General features: G+C 45.3%; 1 protein-coding gene across 1 annotated transcript in view; it reads right to left on the bottom strand.

The window, feature by feature from the left end:
- insrb (insulin receptor b) overlaps window positions 1-22,245 on the bottom strand; it is a 76,849-nt gene that overhangs the window by 12,073 nt on the left and 42,531 nt on the right. Inside the window, exons 3-12 of the mRNA XM_069679983.1 lie at window positions 10,285-10,493; window positions 10,067-10,200; window positions 4,319-4,458; window positions 3,982-4,126; window positions 3,671-3,885; window positions 3,183-3,309; window positions 2,316-2,566; window positions 1,855-2,022; window positions 1,555-1,753; window positions 342-462 (exon numbers count right to left, since the gene is read on the bottom strand). Of these exons, the coding sequence (XP_069536084.1) occupies window positions 342-462; window positions 1,555-1,753; window positions 1,855-2,022; window positions 2,316-2,566; window positions 3,183-3,309; window positions 3,671-3,885; window positions 3,982-4,126; window positions 4,319-4,458; window positions 10,067-10,200; window positions 10,285-10,493 (1,709 nt within the window). The remainder of the gene's footprint in view (window positions 1-341; window positions 463-1,554; window positions 1,754-1,854; window positions 2,023-2,315; window positions 2,567-3,182; window positions 3,310-3,670; window positions 3,886-3,981; window positions 4,127-4,318; window positions 4,459-10,066; window positions 10,201-10,284; window positions 10,494-22,245) is intronic.

Below are 22,245 nucleotides of genomic sequence, written 5' to 3'. Positions count from 1 at the left end.
AATATGCTTCCTTTGCTTTCTTTCTCGTGGTTATTTGATTTAAGACAAAAATAAAAACATGCCATGTGCGTTAAATGATCCAATATGTTAATTAGATAGTAACATATTTAATTTGATTGAATACTATGGATATTGCTAAAGGCTAAAAGATTTTAAACATCAGGAAATGTGCTCTGTAGCAGCGGCCTGTTTTTACTTCTTTCTACTGACTCCGAGCAACTCCTGTTTTCTTATAGATGGAAAATTTTAAAGGGCCAACAGCAAATGATTAGCACGTGTCGACAACAGAATGTATGCAATGTGAAAAATAATATGTGTAGAAAATATTAAGTGTTTGAGACCTTGTCTTTATCTTTAGGGCTGGCTGTGGTGGAGCCGAATTGCAGGCTGGGAACCGTGGTGAGGAAGAGTGAGTTGTCGGTGGCGTTCGCAACTCCCACTGAGCGTCTCCGACGAGATGGTCTGAAGAAACAGAGTAACAGACAAATTAGTTAGCAAAAGTCAGCATCATCATGTGAACGTCACCCTGGCAGAGGGCAGAGCGGACCTCTGCTCACACTTACATTTACAGAGTGGAGCAAGTCTGACTGAGTGAGATGTATCTACAAATATCACCTACAGCCCTGCTGGAAGAGCTACCAACCCTCACCACTGGGTGGTGCCAGCGAGCAAGTCCACTTCAATGTCAGCAATTATAAGCGTAAGCGCACAACAGAGGGCATGAACTTAAACTAATCATGACAAAGAAGATCTGCAGTGCACCTCTGTGTGAGGACAGAGAGAATCCCTGTCTATAAATAAGAAAACTTCCTTCCTACCAAAATGATCACATTAAGTGTCCTTGAGCAGAGCGGCGCCCTTTACCCCGAGCTGCTGCAGTGAAGCCTCTCCTTCACTGTCAGGAAGTGTAGCACCGAGTTAATGTTGAACCAGCACTTGCTCAGGTGGAGAAAAACACAAAGCTTCCTGCATCCCCTTTGCGTGATGGAAAAAGAGCACGAGGAGCTCTCTGTGCGCCTCAGTATGCGGCGCTGACCTTGGTCGATGGGTTCAAAATGCAGCCGAGGTTTGTGAGAGTTTGAGTGTTTGTGTGAGTCCAAATGGCCGTGTGCATGACTGCACCTCTGACTGGCATGAATGATAATGGGCACAGTAATCACTCCCCTACGGAAGCGGAGGGAGAGACTGTGGGTGTTTGTGTGTGTACGGGAGAGGGGTAGGGGCAACGGGGTCCAGACAATCAGCACCTCCCACCCCGAGCCCCCCACTGCAGTGCCCCGTACAAAAACAAGGGTTTACATAAACGGCGCACACAGGCGCTCACACACACACATGGATGGACGGGACAGAGTTGGCACGGAGCTGAGTTAAGACGACGTCTTAGTGGCTGAAACAAAAGAGGAGTGATCTAGTCTGGCTGCATAGATGGGCTGACCACAAACAGCAAGAAGCCCCTCGCAGTGTTAAAGTTAAGGGGGTGGGTGATCTGAACATTTATAAAATGACCAACAGCTAGAAACAGTGAATTAAAATGTATAACTCCAGGAAGTGTACCTGCTCTCAAAGACTTCATTGTGGAGGTAGTTCTCGAAGGTCTTGCGGTACTCTATCTCCTCCTGCTCTTTCTTCAGCTGGTTGTCGGTCTTGGGGCATGCACAGCACCTGCCCCCTGAGGTGGGCTCGTCTGTGTGGTTCCACTTCTGCTCGTCCTCGCTGTCCAGGTGGGTCGGCGTGCGAGACGGAAGCTTCATCCCTGAGTGATTGAAACAGGTGTGAGGCAAGGCCAGAGAAACGTGTTGTGAGCAGCAGGTGATTTGTTTGGCAGCTCGATTGAAGCAACCTGCTGATGCAAACCTTGTAGGCAGTAGTCGAACTTGTAGAGGTCGCTGTCCTCAGCCTGTTTTTTACAGATGACCCGGTAGTGGGTGATGTTGCCATTGGGGCTGGTGGGAGGCTTCCACTTTAGGATGATCTGAGAGGAGGAGTTGGAGGAGGAGATGGAGTCCAGAGGCACAGAGGGCTCTGAGCGGGATAAAGGAGGAAAGAGAGACAATCGTCAGGGTTGCATTGGTATTGTAAGGCCTAAGCTCACTTTCGGACCAACTTAAGTCTTATGTAGATAAATCAGTCCCCTCATTCATATAAATGAAGCCAGTCTTGCAATGAGGGGGACTGCTGTATAAAAAAAACCACAACAGGGTTACATTTTGTGTCATGATCATTGCATGAAATGAAAAGGATACAATGTTTCCACAAAAGGAAGCAAAGAAGATCAAATTCTAAACATATTTTAACTTATTTTCGGTGTAACTCACTGGAGGCATTGGTGCGGACATAGATGATCTCACTCTTGGCTCCGTTAACCTGGTGCTCATCAGAAGCAGACAGTTGGGTTTTGACCATGATGGCGTACTGGGTCCAGGGCTTCAACGGCCGGATCAGATGTCCCGGATCCTCCGACTTCTTGCCGTCCGTAGGACGGGATGGTGGATCAACATCAGCGATCGCCCAGCTGTTCGAGCCACACGCGTCCTGTCCATCAAACTCTGTCACATTCCTGTACGGACTGCAGCAGGAAGAAAACAAGTTAATTGGCAGGTACAACTATTGGCAGCATTAATAGAGGTCGTTTAGCAGTGCAATGACATTTTGTCTCATATAGATTTTAGTAAATGTAAGCTCAATTTGCTTTACATTTCAATGCAGACAGCAACAAGAAACATAACATTATATATTAAAAAAATACAAGCACATGATGACCCGAAAGCTCAGACTCGATTTTAGTCAGTGAACGGGTCAAAACTATGCTAATAAGGAGAGCGTTACAGTAATCTTACTGTAAAAATTAATGTAAGAAGCAGCTTCTCAGAGACAGCTTGAACTTGAGCTGTGTGTAATACACATAGTACTTATATGATATGGACAAATCAAAAAGCAAAGGTCTAAGATTTGATCCCTGAGGAACCCCACAAAAATGCTGTATATTGACTTTCATAGTTAAGAACAGGAGCCGTGATAACAACTTCATCTTCATCGTCCCTTTAGTATCAAATGTATCTGTGAGATCGAGCAAAGTCAATCGCCATGGCTGCTTTTATGCAATAATTTTCTATACTAATAAACTTAGAAATGTTTTGTGACATGTTTCGGAAAGAATCCAATAGTATTTGTCAGATGCTTACGCTTCTTTATAGAGAACCATAAAGCCCAGCAGGTCTCTGAAGTCCAAGGGCCAAAATGGCTCCCACCTCAACATGATCATGTTCGACGTGGTCTTTATGACTGTGAATTTCAGAATCTCGGTCTCACCTGAGGGATAAAACAAACAACGGTCAGCACAAGGCTTTGGTGAAAGGTTTCTTATTTTGAGACAAAGATAAACGCCATATCAGTCAAAATGAAATAAAATGATGTGTAAAAATATAAAGCTTAGACGTAAAAAGTCACATTATTCCAGTATTTAACACCTGTCTGCTCGTATTTGTTAAAGCCAATCCACAGTTTATTTACTGACATTGCATTATTTTCCAGTGTTACCATTCAGGATTGAACACTACTATACATTCACAAACTAGTGAATATGACACATGTCCTCTTAACAGTAGCACGTAAATGTAAAATCAAACCACACTTGACAGGAGAATCTTTTTTAATCAGTCTGAAATCTTACAGAAGGCTTGGTCCCCGTTGTTGCGTACAGCGATATCATTCTTTTGGTTGCGCTCCTTGGTTCCCGTCACCTCCTCCATCTTTCTGATTTCAGACATGCAGAGTTTGGAGTTGTAGTGGAAGAACATACGACCATTCTGGATGGTCAGGTTGTGCTTGGACCAATCCCACAGCTCACGCAGGTTCTGGTTGTCCAGCGCATAGAAGGCGTAGACTCTAAGAGAGGGAAAGAAAAAGAAATTAAACATACTGTAGAATCAACTGTAGAAATGTAAAGACTCGAAGAGGAGCTGGGAAAAGTTTAGAACTTACTCTGCCTCTAGATGCTCCCCCCTGATGATGCGTAGCTTGCGGAGGAAGGAGAGGGAGACCAGGGCGTAGGCTCTTCGAACAGTGAGGGAGCCTGTGATCTCCTCAAGCTGGCCCAAACTAGCCTCCAACTCAGCTGCTATGTTATCTGCAAGGAGACGGATGTTTGGTCATATTGATGGCAACAGAGTGATGGCAGAACACACATGTTTATTGTACTGCAAAAAAGTGGTAATGAAGAGAGAAACACAGATGAGAAACCTCTGTGAAGGAGGGCATAGTGTGAGAAGCAGAGCCTCGACAGGAGGCCCAGCAGGAGGCGTTGTGTAGTAGTACTCACTGCCTCCTCGAATCTTGATGACCATGTTGCCGTGTAGAACAGTGCAGCCTCTCAAAGCCTGGGCCGAAGTTACAGAGTCGATCGTCTTATTTCCTACACACAGTTTGGGACACAGGCCTGCACAGGGCGAACAGGTTAACCTACAGAGAGAGACACACAGAATAGGGCCGTAATGAATGAGGTGAAGGTGCGTGTTGGCTGACACCGTGGGCTGAGATACATCACTACAGACAAGTAAGCACATGATATGCATTATATGCATTCGATACATTCCAAAGCTACCAAACGACTGAGGCTGCAATGTTCACACATGAGCTATCAGATGATGTCACTACATTTCTGACACAGCAAGCAAAGTGTCAGGGCGCCCCGGGGACGTCACGGTGATGTTGCCTTTACTGGAAAAGCAAAAAAAAAAAAAACTGTTTTCCAGAGAGTGAAGAAAAAAATGCCATGAATGTTTCTGTGTGCAGATATCAGACATGGAATGAAGCAGGACTGAATGGTATGAGGCAGGAATGCTCTGACGTACTGGTATGGCGTGGGCAGGGACCGGGGATGACATAGCATATTGAAACAACAAGGCTGAATCTGTTCGGTGGAATTCAACTGATATACATTACTGTTACTCACTGGAATCTTTCTTTTTTTCTATACGCACGCAGCTTTAAATTCAGTTTGTGAAGACCTTGTTCTTGTATTTACAAAAGCACATTCTTTATTTAACGTCACAAATTGAAATAAAGACTTTCTATAAGGCGAGGTCGTGGAAAGACCGCGAAATTTCTGCTAAAACCAGCTATTTTTAGAGTCCCAAAACTGCCTAAATAACACCAGTGAGAGCAAGGTTCCTCAAACTGATCATCACAAATGAGAGACAATAAAAGAGACTCAATTAAATGAGCGAGATGATGTATTCAGAGGTGAATCTGTATAATTCCCTCAATTAATTTGATATTTCTCATAATGAATCCATAGGCTTTTAGGAGGGGAATTAGATTAGGCAATCTCTCATCCACATCTGAGCCTCCTTTATTAGCACTGGGGTATAGAGGAGAGACAGATTCCTTATCCTTTGCTTCAATTACTTCTGATGTAAACGCGACGCACACGCACGCACGAACGTACGCAATCAGGAGACAACAGAAACAACACGGCTAAAACACCAGCTGCAGTTCCCCAACAGGCTTCCTCTGTTCCTCCCTCTCAGCTCCACGAGTGGCGTCCTCTCCCTGCAAACAAGAGCTCGGGCACGTAATCACACACGCACACACACGTACACTGAGCAATGAGGCCTTGATAGTGTTGCCTTTCAGGAAATTCATTCACAAAAGGCGGGCCTTGTCGAGCGAGCAGCCGTGCACCCGCTACACAGGAAAAAAAAAAGGGACCCGAAGCTTCATTCACAAATGAGCACTTTTTTTTTGGAGGCCGTCATAAAAGGAACATAATCCCTCTCTCTAATACCACCTCCAGTCTTGACATCCCTAACGGCAAAGGTGCATCTTAGACATAAACTTAAAGGCTGCTTTTTTTTCGGTTTGTTCGCTACTTCGACCTCAAACGTTTTGCTTTTAGCACCACTGAATGATTGCCGTCCCTCGCCCACCACTTTTATTTACCGAGAAAGATGAGTCAAATTTTTCTGCTTAAAAAAAACCCCTCCACAAATTAGATGGAGGCAGGGGATGGCAAGAGCTCACTAGGAAAGATTTTGAAGCAGGCCAATCATGGTTTCAAAACTCAAACTGGAGGAGACAATGACATCAAACAGCAGCCTTAACAGGCACCTCTTTAAAGCAGCTCCTGTGCACCGGGAGCAGCTAACAAAGGGTGCTGTTGTTCACTGCGGGGACCATGCAAGCTCTGCATGAACTGCTATTTGTAAGCTCACCCTGATTTAATTCTATGTTTATGCAGCTCTTATTATAATCCCCCTCTACAGGAAGCACACACACACACACACACACACACAGCCTTACTCCAATTGTGCCCCTTCTTTCCCCCCTACACACCATTCACCACAGTGACATGAAACACAGAGTCCCGGGGGTGCTGTTATGGTCCTTGTCTGGCTTTTCCTACCCACACTGAAAGAGCCAAATGACCCATTACACACCTGGCTTCTCCTAGTTTCCATCTTATCAAGCTCGTAATAATTTACACCAATCAGAGGCCAAATCATTGTTGCCCCTCTATGACTTCTGAGTAAGTGGAAACACACTGTAATGATCTCTACTTCATGTCTCTCTCTCTCTCTTTCTCCCACATGGAAAATCGTACGTTCAGCTTCTCAAAAGTAATGCTCTAGTTGCAGTGTAGAAAGGCAGAATGTTTTGGGCCGTTGTACTGAAAAACACAGACACACAGGCAGACAGGCTGGGTCCAGCGGCGGCTCTTAAAGGGACAGTGTTTATCTGTCCGGCTGAACTCTGTGACTCCGGCTCCACGGTCTGCTAGAACCATCGAGAACGGAGGCTGCAGCTGACGCTCGGGTTTGGTTTTGGACCAGGTCCTGGCGGAACCAGACCAAGTGCACACACACACACACAGACACACACAGACACACACACACTGCTGTACTACTTGGCTGTTACAGCATCCAAGAAAGATGAGAAAACTATTTTCAGTGGATGTTAGTGAAGGAAAAATGTTAAGAGAGCACAGCTACCTGTCTGCAAGGTAGCCTGTTTTGATATCTGGTCAGTTGTTGTTGTATGCATGCTAATACAATACATCCAAGCTAACATTACACACACTAAAGAAGGATGCCAAATGTAGGTAGGATTTTACAAACCTTTGGGTCTCTTTTTTCCTTACTCTGGAACATCTCTTCTCCTAGTCTATCCTCATTGCTTTGTGTCTTTCTGCATGCGCTTATGCACAATGTACAATGTGTCTCCTCTGCCTGACTGTCTGCAATGTGTGTGTGTGTGTGTCTGGGAGAAGCTTCCACCAGACTAAGCCCGTGTGAAGATGCTCGTTCTCGCTATAAACACACCATAGCAGCAAAACAGGCACACAGAGCCCCTGATGTCGCAACTGCATCAGAATTCCAATAACAAGAAGTCTTATTTATCACATAATGTGCGCACACATATAAGTATACGTAAGCACACGCATAAATACACATGCACACACACACAAAGGATGCCATTCTGCCTTATGCCTCAGGGTGTATGACTGAGATTTAAAGCAATGTTCTTTTCGGTCTAAGCACCTGATAATCCCTGCAGGCTGGCAGCATGCAAGGGAAAGTCAATCTCCTAACACACACACACACACACACACGGAGAAAGTCATGTTGGCTTGAAATATCCTTACCATTTCCTCTGAGTGTACTAAAACTCTGCGCACATGAGCGTGTCTTATTTACCTAATACACCTGTATATGCATATACACCTCTCTCTATCTGGACACAGTGGACACATCCCCCAAGCCTGCACCTGGAAAAAGCAACCCTTAGCGAACAAGCCAATGTAATCACAAACACGTTCTGCACACACAAGCGCTTTAACGCATGTACGCACTCACACGTAAACATATAAGCAAAAACACAGCAGTGCGAGTACGCAAGTGCACCAGAGACGCACAAACACCATCAATCATGCAGCCACCCAGAGATGCAGACGTCGCCAGCACACGACCTGCTCCTATTGGAACAAACTCTTATTCACTCCTTCTTCTTCCCCAATAATGCCTTCATCGGTCTTTACAAAACGTGGTCTCACATTACACAACAAACAAGACCAACACTTCTTTGGTATGTTTGGCGTATTTTTAAATTGGCTGGCAGCGTTTCACATTGCCACTGCAAGATGTTTCAGACCCATGTACGTGTTTGGAAAGCCTGCAAACAGGAGCGGTTTGCAAACACATACTTGGTCTCAAAAGAATGCAAACATGCAATTGTTGCTAAATATTGTCATTTAGCAACAGCTCCTGATGCTAAATGAGGAAGCTAGTTTTTTTTCCTCTAGTCACTTTTACTACAAGAATGCTAAATAAGGTCATGCCCTTGCTTGTTGCACATGCAGATAAAGCTGTGTGCTAAACAGGACCGACTGTTTTTCGAGGATGCTTTAACAACCAAGACACCTGGCTGACATTTTCATATGGGGGGCATTTTGCAGGTAGATACAAGTTTCAGTGTTTGTAGGGACAAATGTCTATGACAACATCTTGAACACTGAGCTATACAGCTGCTATGCAAAGCCTGGGTGGCCAAAGCTTCCTTTGTGTTACTAATTTGCTTTTATTTTATTTGAAATGATGTCATTAGGAGACCAGTGAGCTACATCACCCAGATATAGCTCACTGGTCCCAGACGACAAACACACATAGTTCACCGGTCCCAGACAGACGCTAAAGTGTAGCCTGCTGTATCAAACTCTCAACAGGAAAATCATTGTCTATTGGATGCATAAAGACCAAGGCACAATATTTCACTCTAGTGCACCATTGAACACTGTTTCCAAAACAATCAACACTTTGGCATGATTAGAAAAGTTGCTCCATGCTGGTACAAAGTGATTCTTGTATGCGACAGCGAATTTTAGTAAAGCTTCTGAATTAAATCTGCATGTGAAAACTTTGATAAATGATTGTGTACGACTATTTGTTGTTTTGATGTTGCTTAGTGAGGCATTGAATTGATGCAGCTGTGTAATCACGGGGAACAGAATGTGGTGGAGGCTGTGAAAACACCGGGGGACGCATTTACAGCAAATGAGATTAGAGGGCTTATTTGCATATGAAATTATGTCGTATCGTGCCCATATGAAAACTTTGTATCTGATGCTACTTTTTACACCAATATTAACAATATTAAATTGGGGCGGCTGTGGCGGTCGTCTCTCAATCAGAAGGTTGGGGGTTCGATTCCTGAAGTGTCCTTGGGCGAGACACTGAACCCAAAATTGCTCCCAGTGTATGAATGTGCATAGATCCTGATTGGAGATTGGCACTTAGGCCTTTGCCATCAGTGTGTGAATGTGTGTGTGAAAGGGTGAATGTGACATGTAGTGTAAAAGCGCTTTGAGTCAGAAGACTAGAAATGCACTGTATAACTGGCATCAGAGTTATCAACATTTCCTTATACCGATGGCATGCCGAGGATAAAGATATAAGTGAAAATTAACTGCAGTGTTTTGGCACTCGTAAACATACATAGAGATACAACAGACTCGTAGCTCCTTGATGCCTTAATTTAGCATATTTATGATCCGACTTGAAGATGCAGATTAACAGAAAATAGAACTAACCTTATTGGGAATTAAAAGATGAAAGAGAAAATCTATATTTTATGCACATTAACGTGTCATACTGTGAACGATCGTATCTCCTGCCTCTTGAATGAGTCATTAACCTGCATGTTTTAACAGCTAACAGCAAACACCAAAGCAGGTGATGTTTTGACTTTCTCTTTGCTCCTCTACGACATATTTTGTCCTCAACAATCTTGCTGCTTTTCCACAGGGGACGGGAGACTTTCCATGGTGGAAAAATACTTCTACTTCTTCTTCTTTTTGTTTGATCAACTTCCAAACACCTTCATCTCTTGTGTGCAAAAGTTATTGAGTGTGTTGAGTGACCACAATCCACCTGTTCCGCTGCAGTCACAGAGGGATGATTTGTCGGCCTGTCTCCGATCATGTAATGATGACCCCCATCAATAACACAGCAGTGTTTATGGTGGCATTAAGCGTGTGTGAGTGCTTGTGTTTGTTTTTGTGAGTGAGACGTACGTAGTAGAGTTGATGGTGGTGTATCCAGAAGGACACTCTGGAATACAGGCCCCGTTGTGGATGACGTATTCGTAGCAACCCGTCTCCCGGTCCTGGTTCAACTTCTTAGTCAGCTTACACTGATTGTGGAGCTCCTGGATTGCAAAACAACATATATGAGTCTACATTTCAGCTACATATTACATGAGTTAACCTGAAACTCTCCAGTGATTACCAACCTGGCAGAAGGAGAAGCTGATGCAGCGCCAGCCCCTGAAAACGTAGTATCCAGGAGGACACTTCTCCAGACAGGTGTTCCCATGTTGGAGGTTCCTGCAGGCCACACAGCTACTTGAATTGCCCGGCTCCGAACAGCCGCCCAGGCACTGGTCGTGGCAGCACTGGCCCTGGCGGCTACACGCGCCATGTTTACAGTTGTCCAAGCACACTGAGGGAAGACAGAAGGAGAGGGGGGGAAAGGAAAGAGGTGGTTAATATCAAGTTTGATGCAAGTCAGGTTTTATTATGGCTCCATGGAGCCATAAAGACTGTTTGTAACTAATCCCGGTTTAAGTGGCATTTGGAGACGAGTGGGACGTCAGTGGGACAAACAAACACCCTGCAGAGGCAAAGTAAAACAAAATACCAAATAAAAACAGCTCAGGGTCGCATGTAGGCAGGGTTATTTCTCAGTCACTTTGTCTTACAGTTAACAGCTCACAAAATGTTAAAACAAGAAGAGGCAGAAAGAGCAAAAATCCTGTGGTCAAAATGTCAACTAGGTGTCGGTTTGTTTTGGTCTGAGCGCTGTGAAAGAACCACATGCACGTTTAGTGTGTACGTACACACATGAATAAACAGGTGTTTTCAGCGAGGACTTCCTCGTTCCTCAAGGAGTTCCTTGTTGCCTTTTTATTGTGTCGATGCTCAAAGAAAAATGGAAACCATGTACTGCCATCAAAGGGAATACAAACCTATAACTTTTGACAAAAAGATCGAAACAAATGTCACAAATAAAAAAAACATGACAGCATTATGGATTTCCTTGCTGGGTGATGGATACACACCTGTCCTGAGCCCCTATAGGTTAACAAAGAAGGAACCTATCAAGCCAAAGGTGCTGTATAAGTAAAGCAATGCTGTATCAACAAGTTGAATACAGGCTGTCTGACCCTCTCTTTTATGTGTTATCGTTACACTAAATTATCTCCTGACCCAGGTTGTCTGAACATTTCAACTTAATTCCCACAATTACACAAACACTAATAAGTATTCAGCAACACAATCAGCCCAGCTCCAGCCTTCCAGGTATAAAATCCATTTGGAAAGACTGTTAATCGCCCACCGAGCATCCACCAGGGAGCGAGTGTCCACAATTTACGCCTCGTGTCCAACAGCAGCCCGCAGTCTGCAGCGCCATGGGAACAACCTTAATAGCTAATAAGCTGGACATTATATGTCACTGGCTCCTGTCAGGATTCATTTGACCTTATTGGGAAACAGCATTTGGTGAAAGCGCTCAAGTGTCAATTGTGATTGGATTAGCAGTCAGGTCTGACCCATGCCCCGTAATGATCTAATAAACTAGCTGTTATTGCCTCGTCTGAGGGTTCGGTGGAGACTCATTAGATCTCACCTTATACCAGGCTCTGAAGCAAGCTAGGAAATGTGTGTTGGTAAGAGTTGACTGAGGCTGGAGGTTCATATTAGTCGAGTTTCCACATTGGTGAATAAAAAAACAGCAACATTCAATCCGTCCTTTTACTTTGGAATCCACTGGAGAAAACAGCTCAATATCTAGGCCATATCTGACCCCCGACTGGTTTCCCTGAGCATGACCGTATGTGCTAATCACCGTCTCTCACCATGTTTCTCACTATACTGTCAGCTCTGATATCATGTGCTAACTGAACCACAGAGCGTCGGGGCAAGAAGCAGATTTAGGTCAATGACAAGACGTAAACACTTGAGCCCCTAATAGGTGAAAAATTCAGCATCAAGGAAAAAGGGGGATTCTGCTTTATGGAGTTATTCCAGAGATATTCAAGTTATTCTGACTGTAAACAAGGCTCATATCTGAAATATGGTCGTTGCCATGGTTCCCGAGGAGCTACAAATAGGAAGAAATAGTGTAGTGGAGCAGTGCACTACACATGTAAAAGTGCACTGTATGCCAGCCTTCGTAGGATGCCCCCTCTGTGAGGACATCACATGAGCTCTCACTGCCAAGGATACAGCTAGGACCCCCCCATCCCCTGCACGGGAGGGCTGCCCATTGTGCTGCCTGAGTAAAAAGCAGAGAGGACAGATGGGGTTGTGGCAGGGGGAGCGGAGGGGTGGGATAATGTGGTTAAAGAAAAGAACAATGACGAAAGGGACAGGGGGTCAACATGGCGCGGAGAGAGGATGACTAACGCAGAAAAAACATAATCTCCCACCTTCTGGGGTAGTTCATGCAGGGGTCGCTCTGATATATTTCCTTTACTATGAGCTGGTAAACCCACCGCTGCACCGTGTTGTCTCCGGCCCAGAGAGAAAAAATGCATAACTCCTCTCCAGCCCTCCCCCCCTCTCGTCTGTCTGCTGTGTGTGTACATGCTGTGACCACGGCATCGCATAACAGAGCGGGGAGGGCCGAGACGGCTCGCGGATCCAGATCCAGCTCAGGGGATCCATGCCGGAGTGTGGCTGCAGCCCCAGATCCACCCTCAGCTTCAGCCAATGTGTTTGCTGACTGGGGGAGGCAGCCATTCAATGGCCTCTTCCATGTCGGGGAGGAGAGACGCCCAGGGTTAACCCTGGCCTTGCTGGGGCAGACAGGGGGCAGACGCAGAGGAGCAAGCCAGCGTGCCAGGGGAGGCGAAGCTGCTGCTGCTGTTTTGGGTGAATTAGACAGGCTTAAGACTGGAGCTCTGCCACAAACAGAGATAGCAGGAGTCTGTAGATCAGCTTTAGAAATGCATCATAATAGAGCCTGATATTTTACTCCTTTCTGTTATTTTCTTTATTAATGTGACACATATTTCGCCTTTTCCTCTCTTGTTTCCATCTCATCCCTAACACTCCTATTGCAGCAGCATTATTCCTCATTCTGTGCACGCTAGCACCGAGCTACACAGGCTAACTGCTATGCCAAACATGCTCCAGTCAGCTCACCCATTCATTCGTCCCCTCCTCCTACCTCCTCCTACTCCACTGTCCTCCTCTCTATCCCTCCTATCCGCCACAGCCTCACCCTGCCCTGCACCACTATCTCTCCCTCTATCTGCCTGCCTGCCTTTCTAGGCCACTCGGCCCCTCCCACTTTCATTCATACAACGCCTTGTTTTGTTTTCATACTGGCTGGATGGGGGGGGGGGAGGAGGAGGAGGCATGGATGGAGGGATGATTTCACTCATGCTTCAACAACAAGAGGAGGAGGAGGAGGAGGCGGTAGCATCCTGGAGAGCTTATCTCTCATTAAGCTAAACACACACACACACACGTAAACCTCACTGTGTCATTCAATAATTTGCCTGGCGCTTCCCTACACACACGCACAGTTCCAGTAAGGGTTTTAAACGCAGAGCCTGATCAAAGGTGTGTTGTGTTTACCTTTCATTTGGCCACGGCAGTAAAGAGCCCCGGCTGCTCAGTCCCCGGGGAAGGAACATGGGAGAAGCTGGGCAGCCAATCGCGTGCAGCCACACACGGCAACACTTCCTGCTCTTAACACATAAAACCTCCCCTTTAATTGGCAGTGTTGTCTACAGGCGAAGTGCTGGGAACAATAACAAACACGTTTTTACCCCAGAGCCATTTACTCAGGAGAACACATACACGCACACACTCCTCCAGCCCTCTCAGACACACACATACACACACACACAGCTGCTGGATTCACGTTTACTATATTTGGACACAGTGGGAGTCCTAAGCTTCAAAAGCTTTGCTATAAATGCTTCGAGTGATCTGATGTAAGACATTCGCCCTGAGACAGTCGAAGAGAGAGACACAGGGGGGAGGGGAAGGAGTGTAAACAAAAACACACTGATTGCTGGGAGGGAGAGAGCGATACTGTCATCGGAAGCGTCAACATACCTGCGAACGCAAGACAGCGCACACTTACACAAACACACGAAGGCAAAGGTCTGTTTGTGTTCACTGCGATGGCGAGAGAGGAGGGTAACAAAGGAGGAAGAGGAGAGGGGGAATACGGTGAGCTGAGAGAGAGAGAGGAGGATAACAGAGTGAGGTAGAGAGGAGGAGGAGGAGGAGTAACAGGAAAGAGCTCTGATGCGGTTTCTGCGCATGTTTGCAAAACATTTACTTTTATGTAGCGACAAGTCGTCATAGGAAACGTGCTTAACTTTTCATTCTAACATTACCTACATTATTATAACCCCGCCCACTCCACAGCTTGTTTATTGGCCACAGACTGAGGATGATAAGTGGAAGCTATAAAAAGAGTTGAAATAATAGGAATGGATTAAATGGGGATAAAATATAGTATTATTATTATATAATGACGAGTAATATTTCTCCTTTATACTGTGCAAAGCAAAAATGATCAGCCTCAATGGTATATCCGGAAAGTTCCTAGTTTTCACAGCATCCTCTGCTATGTCACATAAATATTTGACATCATATCTTTTACTTTTTCAAATGAATGTAAACATTAGTATCACTGTAAGACAGTGCAAGCTGGCAGGAGTTATTTATTACACACTTAATAGATTTTTTATATGCACTTTAGAATATGTGCAAACTTTTTCCATCCTGTATCAAAGGATGGAAAAATATCAGGATCAATATTCAGAGTTGCACTGCAGGTACAAAAGCATGTGCTCGGTGAAGGGGCATTTGATCTAAAGGGGAAGGGAAGCAGAGTAAAAATCCCGAAAGCTTAAAGATACGGGAAATGGGAGCGCTGGTTTAGCTCAGTCGGTAGAGCAGGCGCCCCGTGAACAGATACTGTCCTCGACGCACTGATCGCAGGCTCGACTCCCCTGCATTTCCTGTCTCTCATCAGCTATCCTATATATAAAAAGGCAAAAGCCAAAAAAAAAAAAGATGTTGGATATGAGCTTAAGTGCAAACACATGAGACACTCGGGAGCCCTGCAGGTATCTGGTACAGGCCTAAAATATCCTGCGTGGCTCTCGAGCATCCTCGTGCCATGTGATTAAGACACAACACAATTGAAGTCATCTTCCATGAGCTGCTGCCAATCAGTGTTTGCGAAAAGTTTTCTCTCCGTCTATCCCTTCTATTAAATGATGTAAATAGAGTCAGGACTAACAAACCGAACGAGGAGTATCACCGCATCTCCTCCCACTTTATCAGCTCTATTTATATAATCCTTTAGAGCTGTCACCAAGACAATGACGACCACGACACTGTGTGGTGTCTCTTTACGGAGTGTGTATGACTCACGCGCTGAAGCCTGAATCCAAAACAGTCAATGTTTGGACAAGACGTTTATGCATGATCACAAGGTCTGCTGCAGACCGGCTTTGTGCAGGGATTCGTCTTAACACACTTGTTGATGAGTGATTGAATGATGACATGTTTGATGCTCTGTTACACTGGGTCACGGTGACTTTGTCCACCAGATCCCTTGCGTGTGTGTTTGCTGGTAGTGAGAAACAGAAGTTGCATCAGGATGGATGTGATGGAAGTAATTAAAGCATCAATGTACCCAGAACCTCCAGTATTGAGTAGCCTATTAAACCCTTCTTACGTGACATCCAGGCAGGGGGAAGGCAGAACAACCTGACCACTGATTTTCCAGTGATTCAAACTATTTGAGTGCGTCTCTTCTTGGCTGAATGACCCAGACTAAATCGGGTTACTGATGGCTGGAATAGGCTGAAAGAGAACAGGCCTCGTCTCTGTCGCACACGAACAAACAGTTCATGCAGCGGTCTCTTTATAGTGTTGCTCCTTTTTAGCTCTGGTTTAATTTAAGCTCGCAAACCTCCCTCACGCGCACACACTCCATGACCTGCCCTTTATAAGTGTGTCATTGTGGTGTGTTAGGCACGGAAAATTGGCAAAGGATGCAACAGAATGATAAGTCATCAACTAACATTGATAGTTTGGGATTTCCGACAGTTTTTTGTCTCTAATTACAGCATTAATCATCAAGGTATCGCACTACTTCTGCCTCTGTCCCACATATGCAACCAACACACCCCTCCCACATATCTGCACACCTGCCTCAACATGTCTAGTTTCCACTTACATAAACAGTAGTATTCTGTCATCCTCTGCATATCAAACAATAAAAGGCCTGTTTGTGTTAGCAACGAGGCCGTACACAAACACTAACTCTGTCACTCAGAGTTAACCCACATGTAACCTCAATGACTACCTGGATGCTACGAGTGCTGCTGCTGACTGTTGCATGAAACTTTCAGATCACAAGCAGCCATCTCTGATCTCATCTGCCCGCAGAAGAGCTTATATGTATCGGTGCTGAGGGTCACGGAGAGAGCGGGGGCCTGATGCACATACATGAACGTACGCAGACATGCAGACAAACTAAATAAAAGGGTGAATCTGCCCTAATGAGCCTGCTTTTCCTCCCTCCTTTTGTCTGTCTGTTCATTGATTTCCCCGTCTGTGTCTTCCTGTGCGCTGGCCGGCCCTGCTGGCCCATCTTGTTACCATGGAGATGAGTCCAGACAGAGACTGTCTGCAGTAATTAGCCGCGTGCTCCCAACAGGCATTTTCTTAGATTCCCCTCTAGTCATCATTTGTGCCTCGTCTTTCACATCGTAACGCCACGCTCTCTCCATCTCTCCGTGTGCCTTTAAGCTTTGCACTCCACTCGCCTCTGCCTGACTTCTTCCCCTCTGTCGTCTCCTCCTCCTCTTCTCTCTCTCCCCCCCACCGTCCCGCCCAGCCGTACTGTCTAACCTCAGGTGACAAATCTGCTCCTCAAGCCACTAGATCTCATTACAGACGCTGAGGAGGGAGCCGCGATCAATACGTCCCGCTGATGGTCCTCCATCGCCACTCCCTTATTCTTCTCTCCTCCGACAAATCTCTTGTTACCACCCTCCCCATTCACACATCCTCATCCCTCCTTCCCATCATCCTCTTCTGTTACATCCCACCGCTCGTTGCCACATTTGTGCCCTCATCCCTCCTTAACCGGCTCCCTCCCTCCCCCCCCCCAATCCTCTTTTCTCCCCCTCCTTCGTGCCGCCACATCTTTAATTTTGTCACACTGCCACCAGCCGCAGCATTTGCTGCTGGCTGCACTTTTCCTGACATCTAGACGCAAACATGAAATACACACACACGAATGAGACACACACACACACATTCAGACATAAGCTGCTGCAGAGAACACACAGTCTCTCTCCTGCACACACGCACATACAGAAAGCCAAAAGTAGACAAAAACAGGCACAGACATAACTGAGAAAAACATGTAGTCTCTCTCTCTCTCTCTCTATAATAAACACACACACACAAACATACACGCTGCACATAGATGTCCAGCATGTTTTGCTGACTAAACAGTTTGGTGACAGCAGGAAGGTGATGGAGAGAGGCAGGGGGCGAACATCCATCTAGAGAGCAAGACACCTGCATCACCAGCCTCATGATTTCCCTTCACATCACCACAGACGAGAATCACTCATAAACACACACACACACACGCGCGCACACATACATACACAACAACAAAGTAGGCAGATGTCCCTTCAAATTAAAACACCCTTCCATGAGTCGAGAATGTAGACGACATTGTTTAATGGGCGGCTGTGATTCCTGCTGCTGCACGTGGACGAACAGAGAACCTTTAATGTCTCGTATAGAAGCAGTGAACACACCGAACATCTACCTTACACTGCGTCTGAGAGACTGATGTCTGAACACTGAGTCTAACTCCAGCATGCATCCGCCCAGACGACCAGCCAGAGTGAAAATAACTGAAGCAGAAAGGTTTGGCTACTAAAAACCACCCTGCAGTTCCAACTCCTTCCATGGCAGAGAGCAAATTAAATGCCTGAATAAATTAAATAACACTGAGCACTATTTTCTGTCTGCAGCATTACAGCTCTAAACACACATAACACACACACACACACACACACACACACATACGCAGCCACAAAGAGCTGCAGACAGCGATTTGACATCTTTAACTGGGCACTCCTAAGTGCAGTTTTATGGCTTGTATTTGTGCGCAGATAAATACCCCTTCATCTCGGTAATTTAATCAGCGGCGGTGAGTGGCGGTCCAGTCATGACTTAGGTGTTTTTAAGCCTTCTCTTTCTGCCTCAACGGCCCATTATCTCCTCATATTAGCCACAGATACAGAGAGAGAGAGAAAGGCGAAGAGAGAACTCTCGCTCGCTCCGTGTCCTCACATGGCACCGAAAAAATGTTGATCAAAGGGCTCATAGATCTGCTTTCTTTCTCCTCTCTTCTTTTCTTACTCCTTCTTTCTTTCTGGTTCTTCAGTCTTTCCTGCTTGTGTTTCAGGGGCTTTGAGTTCAGGTAGCCCCTATGATAGGGACACAGACTTTGCTACTGTGAGGGATGCTGGAGTGGCGCTATCGCTATACTTACTTGAATAAGCCTCCAAAAAGACAACAGTAAGGCTGTCTGTGATCAATTTTAATATTTTATTAAAAGTCAATTCAAGCTAATTAATGATATTTTTTGCATGAAGTAAATTTAAAAGTTATATTTTGAGTTTTCTGTTTTACAAAAAAAGCTGTTTTTAAAGCATCACTTTGGGTCTGCAGAGCTGTGATGAGAATCTTACAATTTGCTGATATTTAATACATATTTAATCAATAAATGAAGGAAAGAATCATATTAATCAATTATGAAAAGTACATCAAATACAAAATACAATCCTACTTAAAATATTTGAAATATTGACTGGGCTGACCCAAAATTGCCACAAAGACAAAAGAGAGGCTAAGACTACAGAGACGGAGGAAGCTGGCGCAAAAAGCATACTGGCAACTGTTACACGTATGAACAGTTAATACATCTCAGATACCCAAAGCAGAGAGAAATAAAGCCACCGACATGAGTAAATGGAACCCTGTTGGACACACCAGCTACACGCTCCTGTGTTCCTGCAGGCTGGCCAGCTGCAGCGAGCAGTGGGCACAGTGTGGGGGCCAGGGAGGGATGGCTGCAGTGCAGATGCTAGCTGCCCTATTTCATATTCACAGCATAGCACTAAGCAGCGCTACGGTACACAGGCAGGCACACACAAACACACGTACGTGCACACACACACGTACATTCATGTTCACAGAGCAGAAAGAGAGAAAGGGAAACAACTTTCCGACAAATGTTGAAATATTATGAGGAGAACTCGTTTTCTACAGAGAAAAACTGAAAGTTAAATTAAATTATCTGATTATAGTTCGTTATCTAATTGGAAGATTTCACCTTGCTTTTGTACTGAGTTACAAAAACAAGGCTTTTCATAATGTGGATAGATGCTGTTTTTTTAACCCACGCTGCTGTTTGCGTCAGACACTCGCATCCCGCTCGTCTCCTCCCTCGATTCATATCCAGCAGGGCCTCAGGAAGGCTATTTATTCTGGGAGGAAGGAGGGAAACTCTCCATCATTACCAGGAGAAAAAGACATGTCACAAAGGGGGTACGCACATACGCACAGAAATACCAAAAATACAGAGAAACATGTCGCATGTTGCACACGCGTGAGTTTTTAGTATCTTTCTTTTGTTCTAAGACAAGCAACCCTCCCTTCCTGCCCCTCGACCTCTGACCCCGAGACTTAAGAACAACATTACCGTCGTTATTATTGCTGCTTTTTTTATTACATAACACAGAGTAAAGACATTAAAGCTCTGGATTTTTTTAAATAGTTTCATCTTTTTTCTTTGACAATCCATCCTTTCTGACTAAACACGTCTGCCACCTGAAGAAGAAGGTACGGCTAATTATTAGCTACTTTCTAGCACAGGTAGAAACCATTTTCATACTATGCTATAAGGGGAAATGTCAGGTATGCAAGGTGGAAAACCCGGAAGATGAAGGAAAAACCTGTTGCGTTTTCAAACACATCGGCTTAAGATTCAAAAGTGAGTGATCAGGGACATATTTGGGTTATAAGATCTAAAACATGGCGGTCATAGCGTCTTTTTTAGGGTATCAAAGGGTTATCAATTCAAAGGCGTCCCTCACAACCCCACTTCAAGTTGTTGAAGCCCCGGTTTGACCTCAACGAGAGCCGTCTTTCCATCGAGCGCAGTGAGCGGCCAAGAAAAACAGGCACGAAAACCTGCCAGGGGTCTCCTGGGCTAGCGTGCAGGGACTGATTATGGAGAGTGTTAGTCATAAGCAAAACAGTGTAAACTCAGACTCAGGCTCAATTGGGTCAAAGGAATTTTTTTTGGGGGGGAAAAAAATTGGGAGATGTGTTCCTTCTGTTTGGTCTTCTTTTCAGTTCATGCATTCATCTGATCCCATCCGCTGTTCCTTTTGTCCTGAACTGGACTCAACCCTGGGTTCTGCCGGTTCTAAGGAGAACAGGTCCGAAAGTGTACGGATCAAGGAAAGCCGTGTAAAATGTTCCTCGCTATGGACGTTGAGCTGAATCCAGGCCAACACCTCATATCTATAACATTACCTGTGCAATCAGGTACTTAAAACAAAAGCTGGCTTCTGTAATGTTCCAGTAAAGTGGGAAGAGAGACTCCACAAAAAAAGCTGTATAAAAAACTATATATACCTCACAGTTAACATAGTCCTCTGTTACTTCCTTGGCAGGATTGATGTGTCTCCTCGTTAGGATGACGGCTCACTGTCTGCCTGCCAGTCCATCCCTCATACATGCCCCTGTTGTAATGCTAATGCAGCGTGCGCCGCTCTAAACCCTCCCCTAATTAAAATCTTAGTTCCAATAACTGCCAGACTAAAGAGATTTGCCATAAGCACACACTATTAACTGCCGAGCAGGGACCGAAGGGTGCGCGTGTGTCTCCGTGTGTGCATGCATCTGCATTCACAGGCCAGCGTTATATATATGGATGCTCGGACCGTTCAAGCCACAACAAACAGCAGCAACCTGGCGTCCGACCAGATACAAATTATGCATGTAGCAGCACCTATAGGGAGCTGGACCGGCTGTAAACAGATGCTTCCAGCACACTGGTCATATACTGTGTCCTGACATGCTTACGAGAAGATGTTAGGGAGGAATGGCGGCGAGGGATGATGCAGCACGTGTAAACAGAGCGCAGCCGAACGCATCGATATATAGTCGGACAAGAGTGGAGGGAGGGGTGGATGGAGGGAAGGGGGCCATGCAGAAGGGTGAAGCTAGGAGGAGGAGGGAAGGCGCTGAAAGGGAGAGCCAGAGAAAAGCCTTCACGTGAGGGACGATGCAGAGAAACAGCGTAAGGTGCAGCCACGTGGCCCGTACGAGGGGAAGAATGGGCAAAACAGCAAAGCAAAACAGCATGAATTCAAATGTCCGTGGTAAAAGAGCTGTGTGTGCCTGAGCTCCCATCCCTCACTCCCTCACTCTGATCAGTTCGCTTTGACAAACACCCCTCCCCCAGGCTTGTTTTTCTCTCCTGGTACAGGAATTCGCGGGGCGTCTCCTCAAAAACAAGATTAAACAGTGGACACATCAGTTACCCAAGAAGGACCATCAGGAAGAGGAGCTACGATTCAGCTATAATATCCCTTAATGTTGAATTTTATAACATTATTTTCAAATGTAAAGTCTGATTACATAATCATGTTTTCATCTTTAACTTGGATGTACAGGATGTACAACTGACGCACGATCAACTTATGTCTGTTCAGTGTTCTCATCAGCACGCAGACGACCACATGAGCCAATCAATCTGTAACACCTCACCTCTTTCACAAAACTAACAGAGCTGCAGCACAAACAAAAGCATTATTCCCTCATTGGATCTTAAGCATATCAGCAATTTGCTACGAGACACTCATTTATAACCAACGCTGCATGAATTAAAAGTAAAATAACCGAGCGCTTGAAAAGAATATGACAATAATTTAGTTGGTTTTTCTAGACGTGAACGCCAACCCCCATTTCTCACTTCTCTGTCTTTCACTGCATGTTTTCTGTCTGCAAAGCCGCCAAATGTGTGAGACTGTGAGTAAGAAGGAGGAGCTGCTTCTTCACTGTAAGGCCCAGAGGAGAGAAGAAAAGAGAGCCTCTGATCACACGGT

This window comes from Semicossyphus pulcher, unplaced genomic scaffold, assembly GCF_022749685.1.
Source record: "Semicossyphus pulcher isolate SPU_LCO1_2020_fin unplaced genomic scaffold, fSemPul1.0.p SCAF_4, whole genome shotgun sequence".
Classification (NCBI taxonomy): Eukaryota; Metazoa; Chordata; class Actinopteri; order Labriformes; family Labridae; genus Semicossyphus; species Semicossyphus pulcher.
This window is presented reverse-complemented; position numbering and strand designations above follow the sequence as displayed.